The sequence below is a fragment of the Choloepus didactylus genome, chromosome 2 (genome assembly GCF_015220235.1).
Source record: "Choloepus didactylus isolate mChoDid1 chromosome 2, mChoDid1.pri, whole genome shotgun sequence".
Lineage (NCBI taxonomy): Eukaryota > Metazoa > Chordata > Mammalia > Pilosa > Megalonychidae > Choloepus > Choloepus didactylus.
The window spans coordinates 131,558,379-131,577,263 of NC_051308.1; the positions used below are offsets into that span (position 1 = coordinate 131,558,379).

Below are 18,885 nucleotides of genomic sequence, written 5' to 3' on the forward strand. Positions count from 1 at the left end.
AGAGAGAAATTTAGGAAGAATTGTGTTGTAATGTTGAAATATCTGGGGGAAAATGTAAGAATATTTTGTAAAATAGACTATCTCAAAATATTAACCTTTTTTGGAATGGAAGTTTAGGAAATTAAGTTAGATACCAAGTTAAACAGGATGAGAATTTATTCTCATGCTATAAGAGCACTTCTCCCCAAAATAATTATGGTACCCAGGGGCTGTTGACATTTTGAGCCAATAATTCTTTATTGTGGGAGGCTATTTTGTGCATTGTAGAATATTTAGCAGCATTCCTGGCCTCTATCCCTTAGAGACCAGTAATACCCATCCCCCCATTGTGACAATCAAAAATATCTCCAGGCTTTGCCAGTTGGCCCCTAGGGGACAAAGTGCCCCTGGTTAAGAACCATTGAGCTAGGTAAATTAAAAGAAGACAACTTCTGTTCTGTCCTATCCAGTTGGGGATTCAAGATCAGTACACTATACATAAAACAATTAAAGGACAACTAAGTACTAAATTAAATTCTGTGGTGGTGGTTTCTGGGGTGTTTTTCTTAAAGGTGTACACGCATCTAGTTTTAGAGTCAACAGTGAAATAGTTCTGTAAACATGGTAACAAAAGCAGTAATCCCTGACATCTTCCCTTCCCCTTATTTTCAGCTCCTCAGAGGCAACACTTTAAACTCTTTTAGCTGATAATTGGCTTATTTTTGTTGTTCTTTACGGCTTATCGATAACATTGACTTTTCGTTATGGAGATTGAGGATTTTGGCCCCCATAATCACACACAAATTTTCTCCTGGGGTTAGTGGGGGGCAACGCTCTCAAATATATCATATATGCTTTATTTTGTTAGATAATTGTTCAAAACTTATATTATCGTGATTATGTACCACTGTTCACAGCTAAGCCATTTTGTTATGATTATTTTTCTATTTCTGCATGATATTGTTTTCCTTGGAATTAATAATTCTCTTTTTTTTTTTAATTTGCTTAATTTAGTATGTACATATCAATAATACATCTCCAAAGTCTCTCCAGGTTATGCAGATATCCTCTCAAAACATTCAAGCACATTCAATATCCTATTAAAGCTCCCTAAAGAAATCTTGGAGCCTTCTGACATACTCCAATCTGGACTGGTTGTTTTCTCAGCCTGCTACACAGCTGTAGACTTAGGATCTTCTGTCAACATCATTCTTTTAACTCTCTCTTGTGCTAGGTGCTATATTGTCTTCTTTCTTGATTTATTCCTTGTTCTAGATGCTGTATCATCGTCTTTTCTTGATTTATTCCCTTGTGCTAGGTGCTATATCATCTTTCTTGATTTGTTCCCTTGATTTATTTGGTAGAACACATTCTCCTATAGTTTCATAAGAAACAATTTTTAACGCTCTTGTTTTTTCCTTTTTCTTATTATCCTGTTCTTGTTTTATGGATGAAATATCTTTGTTTTTCTTTAAGGAGTAAAAAAAATTGTTAATTTTTTAAAATTTTAAAGTTCTTTAAAATTTTAATTTTTAAAAAATTTTTTTCTCCTGAATTGTTCAGATTCTTTAGAACTATATGCTTTAAAAGCTACAGATCTTGACCCATTAGGGGTATTGAAATCAATTTAGTGGCTCATGAAGAGCATTTCTTTTTTTAAGAAGTGGAACAGAGCAGTATATATCAGAATGCATTGCTGATGGTATTGGTGAGTGCTTTTTTTTTTTTCCATGAAGCTTTGTTTCTGTTATTTGTATGTATCTGTACTCATTTGTGTGCTTTGGTTATGATATAAAATTATTTCTTAGTGTGGATTTAGGTCAAAAAGTTTGAAAACTGTTGCTCTATGGACAACTGCCTTGATTTTCATTTCATTCCCGGACAATACTTTTGGCTGCTAACTTCTGAGAGCTGAGTGGGTAAAAAAGGTTGGGGTTCCTAACATTAAGTTTGTCCGTTTTTATTTAATGTCCCTGCTTTCAATATAATACCCCTGCCCTGCAACTGTGTCAGTGTCCTCCAGTCCAAAGACCCTCTATTTTACCTTCTCCAGAGAATAAACATAGTCTTCTGCAGGATTGGTTGGGGGCAGTCTTCTTGCTTTGTAGCTTAGGAGAGGAGATTTGGGAATCTATTTCATTTGCTTGTTTTAATTTAATTTTTCTTTTTTTAATGACAGAAGTTGTGGGTTTACAGCAAAATCATGCATAAATTACAGAATTCCCATGTATCCCCCCTTTTATGAACACCTTGCATCAGTGTGGTAAGTTTGTTAAGACTGATGAAAAAACATTTTGATAATGGTGCTTTTAACTGTAGTCTGTTGTTTACATTAGGGTTCACTTCTTAAATGTTTCTTAAGTAGACATTGGACTAGTCTTCCAGTTTTTAGCCCCTCCTTCATTTACATTTCCAGAGGTACTTGTTACCACAATTTCCTTGGCCTTTTTTGGGGTCCCATGATATAAATAAAAATTGTTTTTTGACTTTTCCCCATTACAGGTTTAGGATTTAGTTTTTCATATAATTACTCCTAAGTAAATTATCACAACCCATCTGCTTTCTAGCTTCAAAATTTTGTTGTGTATCGTCTTCCTTTTTTTTTTTTTTTAAGTCCTTTAATCTTGTATTATCTTGAGGAGGGAGCAGAGCCAATGTATGTATTCAGTCTGCTCCTTTAATTAGAAGTATGAGCACCATTTTTTGACAGTTCTTCTGTAGTTATGCATGTATACATTGATTAAGAAAATACACAATAAAAAGCTGATATACATTTAATGACACTTCTAAATAAAATCACAACTTTATCTACACATTTGACAACTAATACCTGTATGTGTAAGACATGATCAGTTTGTAGACATGTTAAGCATGTTATATATAAAAATTCATGGATTGCTTTAGAATCTTTTGGAATAACTGAGGCCTCTGGGAGCCTGGGCTTATGCTTGGCAGTCATTGCTCTGGGGAGCTAATTAAATATATAATGGGAATTCAGGGAAGAAATCACATATAGTCTTGGAAGACTTCAGGAATGTTGGGTGGGAGTTGGATAGGCAGAGGGGAGACTGTATTCTAGGCATGAGAGAGCCTGAGCAGGATGCAAATGTAGGGGATAAGGTTGGAAAAGAAAAGTAAGATCACGTTTTGGGGCCTCTGGGAGATTATTTGGATTCTATGTCATAGAGAGAGTGTTAGTTCTTCAGAGAAGAAGAAATATAATGAAAACGTTTTATTAGGTCATTCAGGCCATAAGTATAAAAGATACATTATGACAGAGAAATATGGGGAGGCTAAGCAGGAAGCTATTGAAGTAATCTAGGCATGTAATAAGAATGACATTTGTTGCTCATTTATTATGTGCTTGGCACCAGTTTAAGCATTTTTATACATTTAATCTTGATTTAGGTAAAATCATTATCGTTTTGCAGATAAGAAAACAGGAATAGAGAGGTGGCGATTAGGATGGTAGAGAGATGAGTTTAAGCTATATTGTGGACTGTTAGTGATGTAGAGTGATTAAAATTCATGTTTTTATGTTGGTGTTGATTATGGTGTTTCTTTTCTTTCTTTCTTTCTTTCTTTTTTAAAAATCATTTACTTCTCTAGAGGTCACATATGTTTGGGAAATATCACCTTTTGAGACAGACCAAGATAACGGACGTGAAAAGAAACCAGCTCCTGAAAAAAATGAAGAGTTTGATTACTTTATTGCCTGCTATGTTTAGAGCTTTAGAGTCCCGCCCCCGCTCCGCCCCAAATATTAACATTAGAGTTGACTTTTTTCCAGATGCTTTCAAGACCTTCTTGAGTTTCCCCCATAGGTGCACAAAATTTTGTAAATCAGTGGTCTTGCCACTGACAGGAATAGTATATTACTTCTTAGGGTGCTCCTTGTTCTCTCTGCATACTAGATGTGGCTGATTAAAGCTTCTATCTTGTGAAGATATTCAGAGATTCCTGGTGAGTATATTAGACTATTATTTGATCTATATTTGGTAATCATAGTATGCTTCTCTTTAGCTTGGTTCTACAGCCATTGGGATCCAGACATCTGAGGGTGTGTGCCTAGCTGTGGAGAAGAGAATTACCTCCCCACTTATGGAGCCCAGCAGCATTGAGAAAATCGTAGAGATTGATGCTCACATAGGTAAGGAGTGGGGAAAGTTATTCTGTAGCATCAGGCCTGGGTTAATTAGTCTTCCTTGAAGTCCCAGAAGTTCCCTTCTCCCTCAAATTTAGACTTTACATATATGAGAGCTGTTGGAATATGTAAAGGTTGGATCATAGGCTGGCTCCCTATAATGGTTGATCTTCATTGATGCATAATGTTAGCCTTGGTGGGGTGCCACCTGCTGTAGGAGCAGAGAATCATATGTGGGAAACTAGAGGTGTCCACTGAGAAAACAGGATTCTGAAAGTCATCTTCAGAGTTATAATTCCCTTGTCTTAACTTCTGGCATCACTGTAGCACTATAGGATGAGTAGTTCTACTTATTTATAGTGTGGCATTTTAGTTGGCCATGCAAATTTTCTTAACCTATCTAGTCATCTGATTAATGAAACATTGGTTAAATAGTTGTTTGAAGGTATCAGAACCAAATGCCATGGTGAATCTAGGAACTTGACATTATCTCTTCCACAGATGTAGAAACTGAGACTTAAGTCTTAAGAATGTTATGTCTACTTTATCTCAAGTTCACCTGTCTTTTGTTGGTAGATCAGTGTCACTTCAACAAATTGAGAACCTATTATACATCAGATGTTATGCTAGACACTTGGGATATGGAGAGGAATAAGATATAATCAGGAAATAATTAGTTTTACAGAAAATAATTAGTTTTGCCTGAGGTCAGTGGTGGTGGGGCTTTCAGAAAAAGAGTTAAAGAAAGTGTTTTAGCTGAGACTAATTCTGAAAGGTAAGAAACTGTTTACCAGGTGAACAGATATCTGGATATAGCAGGGGAAAACATTCTATTTAGAGGGAATAGAATGAGCAAACCTCGGTGATGTAAAATACCATGACACAAACAGTTCAGTGTGACTGGGAGGTGGAGAGTGGCAAGAGATGGGTCTGGGGTCAGACAATGGAAGTTCTTTTGCATTGATGGGAAGGGTTTTAAGCAATGAGGTAATGTGGTCAGATTTGAATTTTAGAAAGACTACTCTGATAAAGAGTGTCATAGGTAAACCAATGGGAGCAGAGACTGGAAGCAGGGAGTCCAGTTAAGAAACTTTTTTAATAGTCCAGACAAAGAGGTGATGAGGGCTTTAAGCAAGGCAATGGCCGGGGAATAGAGAGAACTAATGACAGACAGGTTAGGTTAATTAGATAGAGACTGATAGAATTTGGGATCCAATTGGTCATCAGGGCCAAGGAAGAAGATAGAGTCCAGAAGAGAAAAATAAGATGAGTTGAGGAGTCTGTGTTCTGTCTAAATAGACATATTAAGGGTGTCATTTGCTTCATGAGTCTGAAATTTGGGATAAAGACCTAGGCTGAAGATTTAGATTTGAGTTATTAGCATATAAAGTAACAGTTGTGGCCATCATTTTGTCACCTTGGACCACCAGGCAGAATCTCTCTGTAATGTAACTAGCTAGTTTGTATTTGGGACAGGTAGGTAAAAAGGCTTGATTTTATTCTAGGGTCTTCCACTGTAGCCCATAGTGAGATAGTTATTATTCTTTATTTCTCAGGTTGGGACATTAGTGTTTGCTTAGTTTGAAAGTGCATCAAGGTCTAGAAAGAGTGCTAAAGGGATGCTTACGGGTGTAATAATGTGGAAATTCATTTCTTTGTATTTGATCTTCTGCCCTTCTCTGTCTCCTGTTGTAACAGCTGGACTTCTACTGTGTCATTGTGGTTGGTTTTTCATTTCTTTGTAACATAATTATACTCAGATTCAGTACAGATCGTTCCCATCTAATCTATTGAGAGTGTTGCCATGAGATTGCTGACTGGCCACCATGGTTTCCCTCCAGAATTTCAGTATTTCGCAAGTAGACGAAAGTTCTGCAAAGATTTGGCCGCTGAGTCACTGTTGCTTTTACATTACAGGTTGTGCCATGAGTGGGCTAATTGCTGATGCTAAGACTTTAATTGATAAAGCCAGAGTGGAGACACAGGTAAAATGAGCATCATCTCTTCTTTTTACCATGGTGCTTGAGTTCCTTGCTTAGTGTTGATACAACTGCCTGGGCTATATTGCAGGTATCTGTGTCAGTATCAGATGCAGCTCTTGGGAGTGATTTTGGGTAGAATTCTCAGTTCTAATTTACTGAGGCTTAGAGTCTAGCCATCCAACTATTGTAGCCTTAAAAGCCCTGGTCATTAGTGCTGACATTCGCTTGCTTCTGTTTGATTTGCCTCGTTTTAATATAAAGCATGAATTTGTACTGCATTCAGTACACTGAAGGACTTTCTGTGGGAGCACCAAAGCAGGAGGTGGTTATAGCTAAAGGACTTTCTCTCTCCAATTGCCTTTGTTGCCAGGTTTGCAAGTAACATCTCTCCTGTGTGAGTAATGATTTATCCAAGCTGACTGGTCAGGAATGCTTTTTTTTTTTTTTTTTCCCCAAACTGAGCACCTGCTGCCTGAAGAGTAACTAGTAAGGAAAAAAAATACCTGATTGGTAAAAATTGTTTGCAGTTATTTGCAGGTATGCTGTCAGTACAGTATTCTGTCAGAATAAGTAGTTTAACTTAAATACCAACAGAATGTAAGATGGAATCTTTGCAGGAAAGTGGCACTTGGCTATCAGCATTCACTTTGTAAGAATACTGAACTTGGTGCTTTGAAGAGTTAACCCTGTTTCTCAAGGAGTAATCCTCTAGTCAGTCATTGTTTAGAATCCTTTTGATATAAGTTTATTTCCAGAACTATTTCTCATCCTCTCATCCAGTTCCAAGCATGCAAATTTAGGCTGATCTTTCTATCCTGGTCCTTTTAATGAAGGAAAACATACTTGAGCCTTCAGTTTCCAACCATAGTTCAAAGAGATGCATGCTGTGAGATGGTGTGCTGCTTTAATGTCCTTCTTATTAGAAGTGTAGACCATTCTTTGCTCTTCTAGAACCATTGGTTCACGTACAATGAAACAATGACAGTGGAGAGTGTGACCCAGGCTGTGTCCAATCTGGCTCTACAGTTTGGAGAAGAAGATGCAGATCCAGGTGCCATGGTAAGTATAATGCTTGTGTCAAGTTTTCTTACCATTTTATGGTATTTAGAACATTTATCCTCTGATTATATCTTTCCTAGTCCCCCCATCCCCTTTACTCCATAGCCATTTCTTAATGCCCTTTGCTCTTTGGTTCTAGTCTCGTCCCTTTGGAGTAGCGCTGTTATTTGGAGGAGTTGATGAGAAAGGACCCCAGCTGTAAGAACCATTTAACATTTTTTTTCCTGCTTCCTTTTCTGGAAAATTATTTTAATTTGGGGTAGGGTCTGGTAATTTAAGTCAACTGAGAAGATTGTTGTATAGTAGTGAAAAAGAAGGGCTTCTAACTTTAAAGTTGAGTGATTCTGTGCTGTTCATACAAAGACAAATTTGAGAATTCTATGAATTCCCCTATTGTAACCAGTCCTAATTCTGGAGAGAATTAGAAGTAACTTTGTTACCATAGCCAGGATGTGTTTAAAGCTGTTTTTAAGAATGTTGATTTGATCCTCATCCTCAAATATTATTTTAAAAAGTCATACACTAGTGCCTATTTTATATACTATACTTCTCTACTAACCTCCTGGGGAAGTTATTAGTTTTCTTAAACATTTAAAAAAAAAATCTAGTTTCTCCAGACATTGAAAATCTTTTTGGATCTGTGCCCCAATTTTTCAGCGGCGTTTCCTGGCTGCAGGGCTAAGAAATTACATGTTTTTTCAGTGAGAAGCTTGTTACATAAAATGGCACCACCCTTACATATTTTAACCTCTTCTTTTGGGGGCTTTTGTAGATTCCATATGGACCCATCTGGGACCTTTGTACAGTGTGATGCTCGAGCAATTGGCTCTGCTTCAGAGGGTGCCCAGAGTTCCTTGCAAGAAGTTTACCACAAGGTAAGTAAGCATTCTCACAACTCTTATAAATTCTCCTATTGTAAAGGTATGATTTACAAACAATAAAATGTACATACCTTAAGAGTTCAATTCTGTGAATTTTGACCCTCGTAACCACCACCTAAACCAAGATACTGAACTCTTCCATACCCCCAGAAAGTGCTTAAATATAGGTTAGCTTTGTCTGTTCTTGTACTTGGAATCATACAGTTTGTATTTTTGTGTGTTTTTTTTTGTGTGTGTGGAATGTTTTTGAGATCTGTTCATGTTGTTGCATGTATCAATAGTCCGTACCTTTTTATTGTTGAGTAGTATTCCATGATACGAATGTACCGCAATTCTATTTATCTTTTACCCTCACAGCTTTACTTAGCAGTTTATACTTCTTAGTCTGGCTCTTGAAGCAAATGGGCATTTGGTACCTTTCTTTGTGGGATGGGAAGATTTGGTTTTGGATAACTCATAGGTGTGGTTGAAGGCTGCCATACTTACCATTCAGGTGGCTCACACTGGGATGCCTGATCACATCATCCCTTAATAGTATTGATTTCACATGTGGAGGAAATTAGGTACAAACAAGATAATTATTATTCATTGGGTATCACCAATATTACATTATCTTAAAGGAAGATAATTAGAGAAGTGTAGCCCTTCCCCCTTCCTCAAAGATCATTTATCATATGAAAGTTGATGACTTTTTTTATGGCTCTAAATATAAATAAGGCATTTTTTTCTCTAAATAAATGTATTCTACTTATTTACCATTTGCTTGAATTTGAGATACTTGTAATACACTGTACTAATTAAGATGCTTTATTAATATTGCTAAATCATTTTTTCAGGGAGATAAAGGAAATCTTTGAAGGAAGGAGGAGTTATACATAATTAGTAGCTAATCTTCTCACCCTCTTTGTTTCAAGTCTATGACCCTGAAAGAAGCCATCAAATCTTCACTCATCATTCTCAAACAAGTAATGGAGGAGAAACTGAACGCAACTAACATAGAGGTAGTTTTCCTTTTTTTTATTTTTTTTTTTTTGCTTTTATTCAGTTATCATAGCTTCCAATGTTGAAGATTGAATAGATCAAGATAACTATGTTTTTGTATGCTTGGTTTTTAAGAAGTTATCAATCTCCTTTGAATATGGAACTTTAGTAAAATGGTGGTGGCCAAAGCTAGAATTTGATGAATTAAGGAGTGAAGAAGAGTTAATGAAATGGAGAAAACAAGAGTACACTGCTCTTTCTCAAGAAGTTCTATTAGCGTCAGCAGAAGGCAGAATTAGAGAAAAGGATTTTTTTATTTTAATGCTAGGGAAAGATTTGAAAACACTTTTGTAAACTGAGAAGAAACCAGTGGATATAAAAATGTTGAAAGAAATAAAAGCGAGGGTTGTGAAGTGATAGAAAAGCTCTAGAAGAAGGAAGGCATGAAACAAATGAAGGCGTTGGAATCAAAAACTAGAATTCATTCAGCATTATATTTAGTATCCATTATGTGCCAGGTTCAGTGCCAGATGCCATGCATATAAACATGGAAAATCCAGTTCGTATTCAAGTAGTATACTGTGTAGTGAAAGAGACATATAGATAATAACAGCTTGGAGTGATATTTCTTTTTTTTTTTTTTCTTTTTTATGTTCATTTTATTGAGATATATTCACATACCAAACAGTCATACAAAACAAATCGTACATTCGATTGTTCACAGTACCATTACTTAGTTGTACATTCATCACCAAAATCAGTCCCTGACACCTTCATTACCACACACACAAAAATAACAAGAATAATAATTAAAGTGAAAAAGAGCAATTAAAGAAAAAAGGACACTGGGTGCCTTTGTCTTTGTTTGTTTCTTTCCCCCATTTTTCTACTCATCCATCCATAAACTAGACAAAGGGGAGTGTGGTCCTTATGGCTTTCCCAATCCCATTGTCACCCCTCATAAGCTACATTTTTATACAATCGTCTTCAAGATTCATGGGTTCTGGGTTGTAGTTTGATAGTTTCAGGTATCTACCACCAGTTACCCCAGTGCATTAGAACCTAAAAAGGGTTGTCTATATTGTGCGTTAGAGTGCCCACCAGAGTGACCTCTCAGCTCATTTTGGAATCTCTCTGCCACTGAAGCTTATTTAATTTCCTTTCATTTCTCCCTTTTGGTCAAGAAGATGTTCTCCATCCCACGATGCCGGGTCTACATTCCTAGCTTGGAGTGACACTTCTATAATAGTAAGAACAGATTGCCATAGGAACACTGGCAGTAACTGACTGGAACATTAGGAAAGCTTCCTGGAAGGGGGAGATGTCTGGAGAAAGGAGGAGAAAGGATTCCAGGAAGGGGGAGCAGCATGTGCAAAGGCTTAGAGATGTACAATAATCTTGTGCATATAAGGGAATTTTGAGGGTTTAGTCTGATTGCTGGGGTATGGATTGTACATAGAATGGAGAATGGCAGTAGATGAGATTGGGGAGGCATGGACCAGATTTTGAATGTCCTCACATGGGATGCTAAGAATAGACAGGAGAAGGAAGCACGGATGAGTAAAGTTGAGATGGGTTTGGAGGTGAAGTGGGAGAGATGTCCTATATTTCCCTGGTGATTGTTAGGTCATCTCCTGAGGATAAGTGAATGCAGCAATGATATTAAGGAGAATGAGAAATGTTTGGAAAAGTCATGGTGAATCAGAAAAGGAAAGGCAGGGATGAATAAAAGGACTGCTGGGTCACATTAAAATACCAGCTGAGGCTGGAATCACAAAATAAAATTAATGTTGTAAAAAGTCAGGATAGTGGTTAGTTACCCTTGGAGGTATAAAGCATGTAGGTATATTATAATTCAATTAAAAATTTAGAAAAAATCTAAATGAGGATGAAGTCATAAGTCAGTAATTAAACTGGTCAGCACTTACTAGGATATTTTCAGCTGTTGTTAGCTATAGTCAGTATGGATTGAAAAAATGGATGGTTAATCCCTCTCAGGATTGACAGGTTAAGGGCAGAAGAAAGGAGAGTACTGGAAAGGACTATTGAGATGATCGATCATGGGGTCCAGACTGGGCAGGGAAAAAGAAGAGTGATAGAACAATGGTTGCACTTTGACAACTTACAGTGTGCGCTGCTTTGTGCTGTTTTACATGGATTATTTCATTTAATCCTCACAGTACTCCCATGATTTATATGTCATTATTATCCTGATTTTATGGATGAGGAAACCCAGGCATACTGATTAAGTACTTTGTCCAAGGTCACTCACTCAGCTAAAAATGATAGAGCCAAGATTTAAACCCTGGTGTGTGATTCCAAAAATGCACTCTTAAGCACCTCTAAGGGGAGGAATCAAGTATTAGAGTCCTCAGTAAATTGGGAGAGCAGAATTAGAAATCATGAGGATATGGCAAAATTGGGAAATGGGGCTGATGTGGTCAGAGAGGAAAATTTCAGAATTCAGTATTTTAGAGGTGAAGCCATTGTGGCTATGCAAGTGGATTGCTGAGGTGAAGTAGAGGAGGTCATGGAAATACGAGGCTAGAAGTTGACTGGGTCCTCACTGGCTAGAGAGTACTACTGGGAATCCAGGTTGAAAGGCCTCAGTGGATGTGAAGAGGATGAGTTTAGAAGAATGCCCTCACCTGGAAGTAGATACTTGGAAGAAGGTGTGGTTATTAATTTAAGTTGCATATCTGGTAAGGAAATGTAGTAGGGGCAGAAGTATACCACCACCTCCCAGCCCCAGCTTTTAGAGAACAACGGAGAATGAACTTTTTCTGAGAGGGTTGTGAGCAAAAGGCATCAAGGAAATCTAGATTTCTGATAAGGTAAGGAGACAGCCCTAGAATGTACTGGAACATTTTGGAATGTCTCACCAATGAGCCAGTTTCCAGAGACTACTGTGAATGGGGCAGAATTGGTTTCTAAAACAAGGGTTGGCATAAAAGTGGGAACATCTGAGAAGAGGCGGTTGAAAGAGGATGGTGGAGGAGCTGTTGGTTTGCTGCATGAGCAGTAGTAGGTGGAGGGGGAGTTTTACATGGTTCTTCGATGGAAAAACCTACTTCATAAATATGGTAGTGTTTCAACTTCTTAGCAAAGATTTGAAATTGCTTCATCTTCTATGTTTATCCTTGTTGATTCTGCTTACGTCAGAGACAAGGAGGTACAATAAATGCAATGATACCCCTATCTTGACTCCTAGGACAGATTTTGTCCATTCCTTTCTAGGACTTTGCTTTCTTTGGTGTACTGAATGAGATAGGATCTTGGCATTTCTGCTAAGACTCTCCTTGCATCTCAGAGGAATTCATAGGTAGCTCTGTTGATTTCACAGTGAAGCTCTAAAGGCCTGTTTGGTTCAACCGAAACTGCAGACTTATTTTCTAGCTCATTTAGTGTCAGTGCAGCTACAATGTTGCTTTGAAAGAGCTCCAAATTAAGGGCCTGGATACCTGGGTTATGTCTCATCCAGGTTCTATCACTAACCACATGTTTGGCTTTGGTGTTAACTTCCCTGATTATAGTTTTCTTCACAGTAATAAAGGGGCATTTCTTCTTGTCCAAGATTAATTACGCCACCAGTACTCAAAATTCCCAAACCTGGGTGTCTATCAGAGAGTCTTTAGAAATGAGGCTCTCAAATCTGTACTTTTGAAAGCTGCTCAGGTGATTCTGATGGTCAGTTTAAGAAAGGCATTTGGGAGCCACTGCTCTAGTCCCATCCTGCTCCTTCTCCTTTGGGTCCTTGCCTATCAGTTGTCCCTTAGATATCCAGCCTTTCTGTCTATACCAGTTCCTTCCCCTTAGCAAAGGAAAATATCCAACTTGCATCTTTCTTCGAAAAAACCACAACAACATCTTTGTTAACCTATCTAGTATTCGGTCTTTTTGAAAAAATCAACTTTATTGAGATATAGCTTAATGTACAGTAAGATGCACCCATTTTAAACATACAGTTCAGTGAATTTTGACAAATGTATAACTCCTGTATCCATCACCATAGTCAAGATATAGAACATTTCCATCATCCCAAAAAGTTCTCTCATACCCCTTTTTAGTCACCCCCTCCTCCCTACTGATCTTTCTGTCACTATCATTTTGCCTATTGTAGAATTTCATATAAATGGAGCCATACAGTAAGTGCGCTTTTTTGTCTTGCTTCTTTCAGTCAGCACATTGTTTTTGAGATTCATCTGTGTTGTTTTGTGTATTAGTAGTTTGCTACTTTTATTGCTTAGGGCTAGTCCGTTCATCCTATTTTTTTAACCTTTGTTTTCAAATCTCTTCAAAACAAATTGTATTCAGTATCTCCACTGCTTTACCTTTCAGTTATTCCTCCGTCACTACCATTTGTTTCTGCTCTTATTTCCCTGAAATTGCTCCTTGTTAAAGGTAACTCCTGTTTATCAGATTTTCATGGTCACTTTTTTAATCTTATTTGACACTTTCTGAAGCAGACACCACAAATTTGACCATTCTAAACCTAAACTCATTATCTTTGCAGAAAACCGTTTTCTCTTCCCATGTTTAATCCTGGTTGACGACCACCAGTGTTCCTGTCAACCCCACCAGAAACCTAGAAGTCTTTGACTTCTCTTTCCCTTCGGTAAATCATGTCTTTGCCCTTTTATAATAACTAGCATATTAATGCCCCTCCCAGTACCTTCTTTTATTTAGACCATTTTTCTACTGCTATGTCTATTTTCATAGGTCTCCTAACTAGTCTTTCTGCCTTCAGCCGTGCCTTCCTCCAGTTCAGTCCATTTTTCCCCATAGTGCTACTTAAGTGGGTTTTCTAAGTTACGTGTTTGATCTTGTTTGTTCTCCACTTAATAAACCTTTTTTGACTCCTACTGTGTACAAGGTAAATTCCAAATGTCTTTCATGGCATGATATTTCGCTACTTTTAAGTTGTGTGTTTAATTTATTAGGCACAGGGTTTTAGTAATTAATTATTGATCGAATAAATGAAAGAAAAATATCTGTTCTACCTGCCTCATAGGTTCTTTTGAAAGTAAAGTGGGATAATAAATAGAAAGGTATCTTTCATATTTCATTATGTAAATATATTCATCATTATGCAAATTCAAGGGTTATTTTTACTCATCTAGTGATGAATAAGTTCTTTTTTTTTTAATCATCATTTTATTGAGATATATTCACATACCACGCAGTCATACAAAACAAATTGTACTTTCGATTGTTTACAGTACCATTACATAGTTGTACATTCATCACCTAAATCAATCCCTGACACCTTCATTAGCACACACACAAAAATAACAAGAATAATAATTAGAGTGAAAAAGAGCAATTGAAGTAAAAAAGAACACTGGGTACCTTTGTCTGTTTGTTTGCTTCCCCTACTTTTCTACACATCCATCCATAAACTAGACAAAGTAGAGTTTGGTCCTTATGGCATTCCCAATCCCACTGTCACCCCTCATAAGCTACATTTTTATACAACTGTCTTCGAGATTCATGGGTTCTGGGTTGTAGTTTAATAGTTTCAGGTATCCACCACCAGCTACCCCAATTCTTTAGAACCTAAAAAGGGTTGTCTAAAGTGTGCGTAAGAGTGCCCACCAGAGTGATCTCTCGGCTCGTTTTGAAATCTCTCTGCCACTGAAGCTTATTTCATTTCCTTTCACATCCCCCTTTTGGTCAAGAAGATGTTCTCCATCCCACGATGCCGGGTCTACATTCCTCCCCGGGAGTCATATTCCACGTTGCCAGGGAGATTCACTTCCCTGGGTGTCTGATCCCACGTAAGGGGGAGGGCAGTGATTTCACCTTTCAAGTTGGCTTAGCCAGAGAGAGAGGGCCACATCTGAGCAACAAAGAGGCATTCAGGAGGAGACTCTTAGGCACAAATACAGGGAGGCCTAGCCTCTCCTTTGCAGCAACCGTCTTCCCAAGGGTAAAACTTATGGTAGAGGGCTCAACCCATCAAACCACCAGTCCCCTATGTCTGTGGTCATGTTAGCAACCATGGAGGTGGGGTAGGCGAATACCCCTGCATGATGAATAAGTTCTTGAAGGCAGTACTTGGTTCAAGCCTATTAATAATGATTTGCCACCTGATTCTATAGAAATACTCTGTTCTATTCAGAGTTTGCCCAGTTTCTTTTTGTTTAGTCCCTGTGAGCCGAGTGACCTGATAAAAAAATTTGAGGCCCTCACTCTCTACTTTATTGACCTTATATCTCTCTCTCTCTGTCCTCATGTCTTTGACCATCAAATAAAGATATTTTACTTCAGGAGAAGTGGTAGTAACATATTTTTTTTAATTTCCTTGTAATAGAACTCATGGTCCATAGACTTGAGTAAATTTTTACATATATTTTGCAAATATATTTGGGACCATAGATGTGAGTAAATTTTTACATATATTTTGCAAATATATTTGGGACCATAGACTTGAGTAAATTTTTACATATATTTTGCAAATATATTTGGGACTCTTCTGACATTTCATGTAATTGGATATATCTTTTGGGAGAATGTAGTGAAGACTGCAGGCTTTGAGAAGAGAACGTTTTTTTGACTCCTAGACCAGATCTTCAGGTGTTTTAAGTTGTGCGGTAGTCATTTTCTAAATTTTTTTGTTCCTAGACAAGATCTTCAGGTGTTTTAAGTTGTGTGGTAGTCATTTTCTAAATTATATCTGTAAAAAAAATTTATGATGAAGCAGAGAAAATAAACATATAACTTTATGCTAATTATGCCAGGCAGTTTATCAGTACTAAAGAATACTCGAGAAATACCAGTTTCCTTAATTTTAAGGTAAAAAAATGACAATATAAGGAAATGACATTTAAAATATAATTAAACACCAAAGTTCTTTAGTTATGTGTGAAGTAGCACCTATTCCTTAGTATTGCCCCTAAATGGGGGACTGTGTGATTAGCAGTGATGATGGAAAACCTGGTATTTTTAGTTAAATTAAAAACTAATCATCTTCTGAACTTAATCTTTTGTTGCTTACATAGATTATAATATGGATTACTAGTTATTACTGATATATTCAGTCACAACTGACTCCCTATGTCATTGTTTAATGGCATCTTTTCATGGCCAATCTTTTTTAAAAAACAAATCCTTTTATTATTAAGTTGCTACAAGGACAGTTTTAGAGAAAATAATATCTAACAATAACAGTTAACAGTCATTTAGTTTTACTATGTTCTAAGCACTGTTCTAAGTACTTTACAAATATTTGTGCATTCAATTCTCACAACAACTCCTATGTGTTAGGTACAATTATCTCCATTTTACAGATAAGGAAATTGTGAAACAGAGTGGCTAAGTAACCCAAGGTCACACACAAGCTCAACTTGCAAGAGGGTAAAATATATCTCTACAGAAATTTTTAATAGGAAAAAAGTACTGACCCCATGTACTTTGCTATTGTGTGTGTGTGAACTTTGTTGAAATAACTTCAAGAAGTGAGAATGACACTAGGCATTTGGTTAACTCTTGTGTGCTGGGTGGTTAATCTCAAAATAGAAAATTTGGTCAATAAGAATTTTTATTTTGGAGTCAGAGCTATTTTAGGGACCTAAGCCTGGAAAGGAGATCCCTGGGACAGCAGATCCCTTAGTTCCTAATGAACAGCTGCATCACCAACACAGCTTCTCCTGGCCATGCTAAGGCCATCAGCAGGGTATTTGAGCCCAGCTCATTAACCCTTCCCTGTTTTCTTTCCAGCTAGCCACAGTGCAGCCTGGCCAGAATTTCCACATGTTCACAAAGGAAGAACTTGAAGAGGTTATCAAGGACATTTAAAGAAGCATGATCTTCAGAACTTCTGGGACAATTTCAGTTTTCGCAATTGCCCTTAAGTTTTATTTCCAGCTCCTTTTTCTTAGAAAATCTCCAGTGTATGTGCATTTTTTAAAATGATATCTGTACATAAAGGCAACTCTTAAATAAAAAGAATTTAAAAATATTTGTTATAAGGCTGTCTTATGATGCAGCCTTTTGTTTGAAATACTCACGTTAGGGAGCAAAAAGGGTAGTGTTATTAATTTTCCCTTCTAAAGAGAATATCTAGTCTAAAATTCTTTCAATGACTCTATACTGAACCCCTTGGCATTGGCAAGTGAACACAGACTAGTCTAGCTCCTCCCAGTGGTTTATAGATGTTAATACCACCATAAACCCATTTCAATCTTGTAGCTTCTCTTGAGTAAATATGTATTTTTGCTGCTTTCCTTATATGGAAAAGATACTACTAATTGAGCATTGAAAGAACTCGTTTTATAGTCCTCTCCAAAACACTGATGGGTTATAGTAAGCCATCTACACTGTTGTGCCAAATCTTGCACTTTGATACACATTGTGTTATGTCTATCTAGATAAAGGGTATAATTTGAAAAGAGATTTTCCTTTTTTTGAGGTTAAGGACTATAAAAAAATCAATGATGTTGGTCTCATTGGCAGTCAACTACAAATCTCAGCTATGTCAGTAAGAGAATTATATAATTCAGAAGTAACTTACATTAGACTTAGAAATGGATTATGAACTTCCCCCATTAGAACTGCCATCATATGGTTAGTTGAGATTATTTAAAGAATCAATCTAGGCAAGATGGCAGCATAAGGAGGTCTGTCTTTGGTGAAAGCCAGAATGTTAAATTAGGGGAGTATTTCAGAGGAATTAGAAAAGCCAGAAAAAAAAATATATTTTCCAAAACTTTTCAAGATAAGTATTTTTTTTTTTTTTTGATTGATTGATTGATTCTGATTAGGGCCTGTTTTCTGTAGGACTGAAAAACATTTTTTTTTAAGCTCAATAACAAAGTTTTGTTTAAAATATTTGCAAGAGGTGGGGCAAGATGGTGGCATATAGAGAGATGTGGAATTTAGTTAGTCCTCTAGAGCAACTAGTAAATAGCCAGGAACAACCAGCAAATAGTCTGGAATAGCTGCTGGGGGACATCCATGACTGGACACATCATATACCAGCATGGAATGGGTGGAATGGCTGAGATCACAGCATAGAACTAAGTAAAACTCCCCAAACTGTGGAGCTGGCTCCCCTTCCCCACTGGCACAGCAGGCTGAGTTGCAAAACTTTGCTGTGGGAGAAAGCGGCAGTCCCTGCTGGGAGCAAGGGAATGTAACTCAACCAAGCTCCAACTGCGGTTTTAATTAACAAATTTGGACTACTGAATACATGCTATGAGCACAGATAAACCCAGAGCAAGCAAGAAAGGAACCCAGAGCTTTATCCTGGCAGAGAGGAGGCAGGGTTGACAGAAAAATAAATAAATAAAAACAGAAGCTTTTAGAGTCCTGTGAGCTCAGAGAACTGGAAAAGGGCTGTGTCCCAAGAAAAAGGGCACATAGAACCAGGTATCAACTGTGGTTCTTGCCTGGTAAACTGGAGGGCTAGGGACTAGCTATGAAAAGGGGTTTTCTTTTTCCCTTTTTTTTTTTTTTTTTTCTCCCATTCTAAGTAGCTCATTAGAGAAAGCCTCGGGCATTTTCAATTGTCAGCAGTGACCCAGGCAAAGGTGGTTAAGATAGTTAAAGGAAAAACTCAAGTGTAGGAGACAATTCTCTAAAGGGCTTATCTTCCCTAAGAAAAGCTTATCTTGCGTTTTGATACACATTGTGTTATGTCTATCTAGATAAAGGGTATAATTTGAAAAGAGATTTTCCTTTTTATGAAGTTAAGGACTATAAAAAAATTGATGTTGGTCTCATTGGCAGTCAACTACATATCTCAGCTATATCAGTAAGAGAGAATTATATAATTCAGAAGTAACTTACATTAGACTTGGAAATGGATTATGAACTTCCCCCATTAGAACTGCCATCATATGATTAGTTGAGATTATTT

General features: G+C 37.2%; 1 protein-coding gene across 1 annotated transcript in view; it reads left to right on the plus strand.

The window, feature by feature from the left end:
- Window positions 1–16,986, plus strand: part of PSMA5 (proteasome 20S subunit alpha 5) — a 29,168-nt gene extending 12,182 nt beyond the window's left edge. The window contains exons 3-9 of the mRNA XM_037826459.1: window positions 4,003–4,129; window positions 6,041–6,108; window positions 7,057–7,164; window positions 7,304–7,362; window positions 7,937–8,039; window positions 8,960–9,046; window positions 16,746–16,986. Coding sequence (XP_037682387.1) covers window positions 4,003–4,129; window positions 6,041–6,108; window positions 7,057–7,164; window positions 7,304–7,362; window positions 7,937–8,039; window positions 8,960–9,046; window positions 16,746–16,823 — 630 coding nt within the window. The 3' untranslated portion in view covers window positions 16,824–16,986. The remainder of the gene's footprint in view (window positions 1–4,002; window positions 4,130–6,040; window positions 6,109–7,056; window positions 7,165–7,303; window positions 7,363–7,936; window positions 8,040–8,959; window positions 9,047–16,745) is intronic.
- The last annotated feature ends 1,899 nt before the right edge of the window (window positions 16,987–18,885 follow it).